Source organism: Telopea speciosissima, chromosome 7 (genome assembly GCF_018873765.1).
Source record: "Telopea speciosissima isolate NSW1024214 ecotype Mountain lineage chromosome 7, Tspe_v1, whole genome shotgun sequence".
Lineage (NCBI taxonomy): Eukaryota > Viridiplantae > Streptophyta > Magnoliopsida > Proteales > Proteaceae > Telopea > Telopea speciosissima.
The window spans coordinates 12121705-12130937 of record NC_057922.1 but is presented as its reverse complement, the minus strand read 5'-3'; the positions used below and the strand labels follow the sequence as shown (position 1 = coordinate 12130937).

The 9233-nt window shown below is 38.8% G+C and overlaps 1 protein-coding gene across 2 annotated transcripts; it reads right to left on the bottom strand.

Annotated features, from left to right (window-relative positions):
- Nucleotides 1-904: 904 nt before the first annotated feature.
- Nucleotides 905-9024, bottom strand: LOC122668931 (geranylgeranyl transferase type-2 subunit beta 1-like). Of its 2 annotated transcripts, none has more exons than XM_043865517.1 (9): nt 8870-9024; nt 8607-8757; nt 8120-8236; nt 7122-7188; nt 6694-6842; nt 2078-2211; nt 1899-1997; nt 1716-1791; nt 905-1082 (listed from the first exon to the last, which is right to left on the bottom strand). In XM_043865517.1, exons 1-9 carry the CDS (start codon nt 8921-8923, stop codon nt 988-990), a joined length of 942 nt encoding a protein of 313 aa, XP_043721452.1. In that variant the 5' UTR covers nt 8924-9024; the 3' UTR covers nt 905-987. The 2 variants fall into 2 exon arrangements, 1 of the variants encoding a protein (XP_043721452.1); XR_006333934.1 differs by having other exon boundaries at nt 1034-1082; nt 1904-1997.
- Nucleotides 9025-9233: the final 209 nt, after the last annotated feature.

The following is a 9233-nucleotide window of genomic DNA, read 5'->3' as shown; positions in this document are numbered from 1 at the left end:
GTTGATGCCCTTACACATTCTCATTGGCCCCTATCGCAGGGGCAACCGGAGGATCTCTTGCTCAATAAATAAATAGTAAAGCTCAGGAGATGCTTCTGTTTGCAATCCAACCCACTTTGACCAGCCAGTCCAAATCATTTAAACAGAGACTGGGCTTTAAAAGGTCAACAAGGATGCCGTTTTGATTATGGATATGGTTCCTTGACTTGGACGCCCAACATACATCAAAACGTTCCTTAGGCTGTCCAATTTTCACATGGCAAGCTCCAGCAGGCCAAAAAAAGACACTTTTTTCAGATCTTAAATATAAGCTTCAACAATGTATGAAGACTCCTTTTTTTATATTCCACTGAAAGTATCCAGGGGGAAAAACATTTTTTTTCCCTTTTCCTCGTGCTATAAATGTGGGCTTTTAAAGCCTGCTTTGTCAATAGAAATCCTGCTTGACCAAAGGAATCAACCCTCACACAAGATGTATTAATCAACGCTAGTGTAAGCTTCCCTGCTAGGTTTAATGATATACCAATTTCACAAGTAGCCAATGGGGGCTATATAATGATCACATCAAGCCCAAGCCAATAGGGGCAGAGCAAAGCTTTCATCAAGAGAAAAAAAAGGAAAAGGGGGGTGGAAAGATGAAAAGATGCAGAGCTACCAGCAGTATTGCACGTTTTCATTGTGTTTAAAAGGTCCCAACTCCCAAACAAAGAATGGTGCTTCATACAGATCAACCTTGTACTGGAGCCAACTTTATGTTGCAATTCAATTGGCAACGGTCATCTCATCAGGAGATCATGTGCTCAAGTCCATTAGGATTAGCAGAAAGATATTTTCACTGCCATCTCTATTTCGGAGTCAGCTTGCTTGATTCATCGAAACTCCGGCTTGGTTGTCAGCAACATCGCTAATTCTTTGTCACATTAATCAGGTGAAGCCTCACTACTGGTACATAAGATGTTGCAAATATAGTTTCTGTGAGACAAATCCTCAATTTCTGAAGAAAATCTTATTCACAATATCAACAGGTAAAGCATAGGCTGGATCTATGGCTTTTAACCCTGGATGGTCCAGAAGTGAGAGTCCTGCATCAACAATAAGAAAAGAGCATGGAGACATCATATATCAATAAGAGCCAATAACCTGAATCTCTAAATCATACAAAGAAAAGATTGATCTTATGAAGATTGGGAATGCGAAATTGCTCAGGTAGCAGGCAATGTAATCAAATACAGCCTACATACTGTGCCTTAGAATCTACTATGCAATTAGGAGTGGGAATAGGGCGGATCAGGTTAACCACCAACAGCTAGTACGCAACCAGAACATGATTGGTTTATCGTCATGGTTGATAAATCCAACCCTACCTCAGGAAAAGTGGTTGGTTGGGATCTTTGAGATTCCCTTTTATGAAATGCCAGGATCTGAACTATACACATCAATTGAGTTGAATGTGCAGACATGAACCCAGTATCGCTTGGGGGTGAGGGAGGGGTTCATGGTCCAGTTAAGAATGGGCACCCATATATCCGAGTAAAAAAGAATTTCGCCAAACAAGCATATGAATGGATGATTGCAAACATATCCTACTGAATGGGAATTTCCAGTAGCCCTGGACATATATTCATGGGGTGCAAGCATGCAGCTTACCATCTGACATGAGCATTTAACTAAAGGGCTAACAAATACAAGAAACGAAAACCAAAGAACTTCTATACCAGCAACCCCAAAATATGTATGGAAAACGTCAACAGCATCATCTGGTCGATCTGAAATTCCTCCGTTTTCTCTGTCCTGCATGTCAACAATTGAATTAGAAGAGTACATCTCCAGAAAGGTATCATCCTAGCTCAAAGTCAAAGAGAAAGCTAAACAAATGATTCATTGAGTTCGGAAATAACCTGACAGTCTAATATGAATCTTGAAAGCTTTTCTTTGTCTATCCAATGTACTCTGTCAATCATGACCAGGCTAGAAAGAACCCACCATGAGTAGCAGACCTGAAGCAATACAGGCTCACCCATGAAAAGACATTACAATTAAGTTCTCAAAAGAAAGCCAAAATTTCAACAAAACCCACATCTGGAAGCTTCTCAGGCCGCCCATTTAGACCTCCAGATTTAACTTGCCTCTCACATAACCACCAGCCAAGGAGGTCTTTGTCAATGTGGTGCAAAAAACCTGTTATTGCAAGGGCACCCACACAGCAGAAGACTGCAAACACAAAAGCCAGACCCATAAGTCTTCTTCCTGAATTTACCACACAAATACAGAGCCCTTAGTATCTAAACTCCCAAAGAAAGGTAATACACTGGCAAATAATGTGGTTTTCACAGTTTTTTCACAGTTAGGAATGCATCCCTGAATGATACATGTTCCAAAATTGGGGGATTACTCCCCTGAATTTTAGGGACCAAATAACAGGTCTTTACAATTTAATAAATTAAAAGAACAAAGGGTTTGGTTTTCCTTTTTTTTCCTCCCACCTTTGAAGCCGACCACTACTATCTCCCTCTCTCAGGTAGAAAAAGAGGTTTTATCACTTGATCCACACCCCCATCTCCTCAACCAACCCGAAAGAAAACACTAGTCCTTTGCCTAGTTTTAAAACTAGATTTCTTAGCCTTAATGGCTGCTTGAACTTCATCATACCACCACTAAGTTTCCCTAGATGAATGTCGCTTTCCTTAAGATTTGCGTAGAACTTCTTTAGCTAGATTCTTATTATAATTAGCCATCTCATTCCACATCACATTAGTGTCTTCATCGAAGTCCCACCTTCCTTGTGTTACTAATTTTTCAGTCTTTTACGTTTTCTTTTTTTCAGTTCCACCATTTTATCCTAGGGAAAATAATCTCCTACGATTTAGCGTTTCAGAAAACATATCTATAACCATTAATCTATGTTGCGCAATTAATCTCTCCCATGGTATCAACTTTACAATCTTTATATAATAACCTATCAGGCCTTCGTCTAGTTAGAATTTAGAAAGAAGTCTATTTGGCTACTATTTTGCCCACTTTTGAAGGTTATTAAGGCTGTGTTTGGCATGCATTCTTTGACTGCAATCTGGATCAATAATGCATTCCGAGATGATAAAAACAACTATTTATAGTATCTCAGAATACGTTATCGACCTAGAATGAGCCCAAATGTTTTCTCTTTTCAAAGCATGTGTTTACTATTGATAAATCATAAGCCACCCCCTCATTCCTATCTACAAAACCATATCCTCCATGAGTGAGTTCATAACCTTTACTATCTCTTCCAACATGTCCATTTAGATCTCCCCCTATAATCATCTTTTCTCCTTGACTAATTCCTTGAACTAAACTATCCATGTATTCCCAAAATTGTTTCTTAGTATTTTCATCTAATCCGATTTGGGGTGTGTATACACTAATTATATTAATTACTTCTTCTCCACAAGTTTGATGTATATGATCCTATCACTAATTTAACATCATTTTTTAAATCTTTATCTATTATTAGTCTTACCCCACTTCCATTATTTTTATCCCCAGTATACCAAAGTTTGTAGTCATCTAATTCCTTAGATTTTTTACCCTTCTATCTAGTCTCTTGTATACAAACTATGTTAATTCTTCTTCTTCTCATTATATTTATCAATTCTAAACTCTTTCCCATTAAAGTTTTTTTCTTCCAAGATGCTAATCTAAGCGTATGTTTTTGGACTAGCTTTCTTACACACACTTGTCCATGGTGCGAGAACCCTTGCCCACTTGTCACCGCAACTGGGTGTCGAAGTGGTGTGTCACTTACAGGGATGCCCTAGCTAATCCTTGCTCACCGTCCACTACACCCGGGTCATAGTGCAGACTGCAGCGTGTCGCTTCCGACGGATGCCCTAGCATAAGGTCAAAAATATAAAATTCTAGGATCCATGCAAGGGATCCTAGAATATTTTATAGAAATGAAATATGGTTTTGTTATTCCTGAGGTCAGAGTGGAAAGATATTTTTGCCTAATGTTGATGTATTGATAGATCAAATGGTGGCTAGCACTTCCAATTACCAACAGTAACGTGGTTTTGGGAAAGGGTCATAAATATCTTTCAGCAGTACATATCTGGGACACAACCGAGAGGATTCTGGTTGTTGGTTTGGGCAGAAAGGTGTTGAAATCATTCTTCCAAAAATTAATATGTAAGAAACCTCACTGGTTTTCCTCTGAGTAACCTTTCAGCTAGCTAACATAATCAGATACAGATTCTGAGGTTGGCCACTAATATGGGACAGGGAATGACTTAAAATGCCCTACACAATGTTACAGGTTTGGATATCCCATCCAAGCATGCTTTTCCTCATGTTTCTTAAAGCTAATAATCTCCTTTCTGGGACATATATAAGGAAATAGCAAGGAGTTAAGAGAAGCAGATATCATTGTTGGCAATGAGAAGCTCATACTTTAGAAGTATCTAGGAAGTATACATTGTTGGTGCCAAATTCGGAATTCTTTCGCATCATGTCCATAAGAGTGCGATAAGAAGTTACCGTATCATGGTATCAAAGTTAGCTAAATTTGAAAAATGTTTTGAATTAAACCAGATACTTTAGATAACGAGTTGTTGTAATTTGATCCTACAGGATCCTCGTTAAATAAGTGTCATCGGGTTTCCACAACCTAATTTTCTTCCTAGAAAGATCTGAGCTCTGTTCTGCCTGCTAAGATTGTTTCATCATTTGGACAGCAGTTCTTGATAAACTTGAGCATGAATAATTTAGTCCATAGGGGTATGAGATAGTCAAGCATGTGCTTCCTAAGATTTGTCAGATACTTTTACTCAGATTTCTGGCTTGTCCAGAAATATCATGTCGGACACTCGTGTGGACACAGCTAGAGACTTCTTTAGACACTGCTGTGTCGCTTTTACCGGTAAGCTAGCTCAACATGGTCCTATATGCATGTTTCCTTTCTATCCTTAATTTCTTATTGATTTTTCCTTATTTACTTGCTTTATCAACAGGCATCATAATAACACTTAAATACATACACTTATGCTTTGCCCGTACTGTTATTACTGACTTACCTCTCACCTACATAATATAAATTTTAATCTAAGATACAAAGAGACCAGAGAATAGAAATTACTCTTCTATAGTAAGCATCAAACAGCCCCATTGTGAGGTTGCGTTTAACCTCTGAGGAGGAACTTGGATTACCTACTTTTGAGAAATTCAAATGCATCTCAAGCATCACTGGTCAACTAAATGTTCAAAGGTGTCTCCCTGTTTCTGGATTTTGGGGGTTGCATGTTGGACACTCTGTGTCCATGTCTACACCAGATACTAGTAGGGGTGTCAACCGGTCGGGTATCGGTCGGTTTCGGTTGGGCCTAATCGGGCACCCCTTATTTTAAGTCTCACACCGTTCCCAACTGATTATACATATGGGCCTTCCCAAGTCAGGCACGGACACGGTAGCATTCGGCCGGTCGGTTACCGGGCCACAAACGGGCTAGCCTTTATACATGTTTGTCAATCTTCGGCAGCAATGGTGGGTCATAAATCATCACCATCTTCAAGCGAGTTACAGTAGCAGTAATTGATTAAAACCACAACCCAATCACAAACTCAAACGAAAGTAAAACAGAAATCAATTCTTTCATAGAGTAGACAGAATTAGAAGAACTTTAACTCAATCAAAACACATTAATGATGAAACAAAAAACCCATTCAGAGAGGGGAATATCATATAACAAAAACACTATGTCGAGTGAACTACAAATAAGGGACAATCCGTTCTCACTCCCCCGATGACTTGCCAATCCTTTCTCATATTAAGATCAAACAGAGAGAGAGAGAGAGAGAGGTCTCAGATGCCATGGACTCTGGCATTCTATTTCTCTTGGTCCATCACTAGCCTAGAATAACATTCCTAGCGATGTGATTCAGGTCGTCCTCTTGCTGTACAGCATAAACCGAGACACTATTGGAGATTCTAGTGTCTTGCTATGGCGGTGCCGTTGCTGCTGCTGCAAGTTAATTCCGTCTTGAGGGTTTCAGATTGCGCTTTGTGAAGTTGGAAAGGGCAAAGAGAGAATAAAGAGGGAGAGAGGAAAGTAGATCGATGTAGTGGTTGTGGGTAAAATTTCTATTTTGATATTAAAAAGTAAGGAGTGACGTGATGGGGGTTGGAATCTTGTCTATTAAATAATATGATATAGAATATATTAATGTATATATTACATAGTCACAAGGAGGAGATTTAGACTTTTTGCCAACTATTGTCCACTTTTTATCAATGGAAATACATTTCGGTCGGTGCAGTCGGTTGCATACCAAGGACTGGGAACGACCGGATAATATTCGGTCCGGTCCAAGGCCCGACATGTTTATTATTCGGCCGTGTCGATATCGGGTTTTGATCGGTCGGTACAGATCGATCTTAACGGTGCGGGTTTGGAATTGACACCCCTAGATACTAGTGTTAGTACCCACACATCATAGGAAAGAATAGATAGTAGAAGACTGCCTGCAGCAAGGAAGTCCTTACTTCCCTGATACAAATTACATGGAACTACACAATCATTTAAGAGAGGTTACAGGGGAAATAAGAAAGAGTTTAACTTCTGCTAAAGTTGTTGCAAATAAGCACACACTACAAGTACAAATTACTAAAAATATCCAGACCTCAGCAAAGAGCCAAAGATTAATCTTGAGTTATAAACGTACTTTGCCCAGCATGAGACTCCCCACCAGGTGTACTTCCAAATCCACCATCCAAATTTTTGCAGCTCACAACATAGTCCACAGCCTTCTCCACATTGATTTTCTCCAACCGATGTAATAATGAGAGACAACATATTGCAATATAAGAGAATCTACAGATAGAGATTAAATTCTTCAGAACATAGGGGTAAAAAAGGGTATAGACATATTTGCACCTCTTCCTTCTTCTTCTGAGAAGGAATTGAAGAAAAAGAATAAGAACAGGTGATCATAGATGTGCAGGTCTCAAGATTTTTTATTTCAACATTTTATTTGTATACTATTAAGTAGGAAGTTCTTTCAGCCAAGCAATGCTAGGCCACTTAGACCTTGATTGCATTACACAAAAATGTGCAAACCAAATAGAGAAGAAGGTAAGAAGAGAACTGAACCTGGAGTCCACTTCACCCCACATGTCCCCTGAAAAGGATCCATCTTCATGCTGCAACCCAGCTACATCTGACTTTAAGGTTAAGCAAAACATCAAATGAAAAGAGCTTGTCTTTTATTCTCTCTTCCCAGCCCCAAGAAAACAATGTAAATTTCAAACTAAACATGGATATTCCCTACATGGAACCAGCTATGTCCCTCTTCTTGCTTCTTTATTTCAAGCTACTTAAGTTGAATTTCAGAGTAACAACTCAAGGACAGCCAGAACTTGAATTGAGAACCAATACATATTGTACTGTGCTTTCAATTGCTACACATGACAAATGGCATCCCATATGGCTAAGAGTATAAGCATCATAAACAAGTTGTGGCTCCTTTAGAATTAATAAAGAGAAAAGGTTCTCTCTCTATGGAAATGACATCACTACCCTCCCATGTATGAAACCATTCCGTCGCACCTCATTGGTGCGGTCCTCTATGCCGCTTTCTCAGAGAACCCTTTCCCATTAATAAATGCCCACTCAACAAATATTTATATAAATAAGAAGAACAAAAAATTTAGAGACGGAAAGAAATACGTGATAAAGATGAAGATAAGTAAATTTATGGGACAGGGATCGACACGCTTAGCCTCATATATTAGCATCTAATACACTAGCGAGGGAAACATCCCTTTCGGTGGGTGTCGGAGTGTATTTTATAAGGGAGGAAGGGGCACATATTAATGACGAGAGAGGAGAGAGAATGTGCGAGAGGGTGTATACATATGGGGTCGTGTATACATCATTTTCTCTAAACTTAAAATGAAAATAAATGATTAATTAAAACCATTGAAGCTGATTCAGGTTTGGCGCATCCCTATTGTCACGAAACTCATTCAAATGCTTTTACAGTAATTTGGTCTGCATGGAACAAAGGCATACTACTTGTACATTAGGAAATAATTGAAAAGATATCTAAATAAAGAATAAACCAAATCAAACTTCATATTGAAGGATACAGTTTGACACCTTCTCAATGTTGAGAACATCTAGCTTGTTAAGAAGGGCAAATATTTGCACAGCACTCAAAGTGTACAGTATGTGGGGGTCATGTCCAATGTTACCAGCAAAGCCACCTGCATAAACAAAATACCAAAACCTATCAATTCTTTTATTTCTATATAAGCAGGTTTATAGATACCATATTGATCTTTCCTGAAATCAAGTAGAATCAAATAATAAAATAGTTTATTTTAAGCTCCTGGTGCCAAATCCTCACTGAAAATAGAAAGGAAAACGAACAACGAAGAGATCCACTAATGATCATCAAATTGTGTCAATTATCACTGCACAAGACGGTCAAGACCTCAGACCTATCAAATGGTGGATCCCAGCACTTATGACAACGTGGTCTGTAGACCACTTTTTAAGTCTACAAGGTGGGTAACACCTGTACTTTAGACTTATAAATGAAATAAGCTAAAGTGGGTCAATTTGTTCAGAGACCAGATTCGTTTTGGCACTTCATGACCCACGAAACAATTTCATCTTGATCAACAGCTCCAAGCTTCCCGAGAAGATCAAGAGTGGTCAGTCCCCAGTATGCACCACTCATCCTTAGATGTTCTATCACCAAATATTCAAAATCATCCTTCTTCTGTGGACAACATTACTGAAAGTTAGAAAGCTGATCCATGAAATTCTCATAGTAGCAGGAATTTAGAATTTAAATGGAAGTAGATGACCAAAAAAATCTTAATAGAACCAACCTTTTCAACAGATAATATGTATCGGACATGTTTCTCCACTTCCAGCTCCCCCATTCTAAACCTAAAGAAGAAGAGCACATATCAAAATTTAATTTCGAACCAAAGCTTCAAAATTGATAGGTGAGTATGAGTGTATGACTTGTAAAAAGAAAAAATGACATCAATAAACAAACTTAGGGGCCGTTTGTTTAACGGGGACTTAGGTGGGGTGGGAAAGTGCTGATGTCACCAAAGCGCCTTAGACAATAAGGCGACAGCTTGCATTGGTCCAGATTTTCCGCCTGGACGCTTTGACAACTATGACAAAATCTTAGCAAATTGGTCAAATTTTGCGATTTCTCTAGAGAAAGTTCTTGCAAGCTCC

Coding starts and splice junctions, on each gene's coding strand:
- LOC122668931 (XM_043865517.1), bottom strand. CDS start 8,923: ATGGGGGAGCTGGAAGTGGAGAAACATGTCCGATACATATTATCTGTT. Junction 8,758..8,869: donor ACATATTATCTGTTGAAAAG/GTTGGTTCTATT, acceptor TGTTGTCCACAG/AAGAAGGATGATTTTGAATA. Junction 7,189..8,119: donor CATTGAGAAGGTGTCAAACT/GTATCCTTCAAT, acceptor CCTTAAAGTCAG/ATGTAGCTGGGTTGCAGCAT.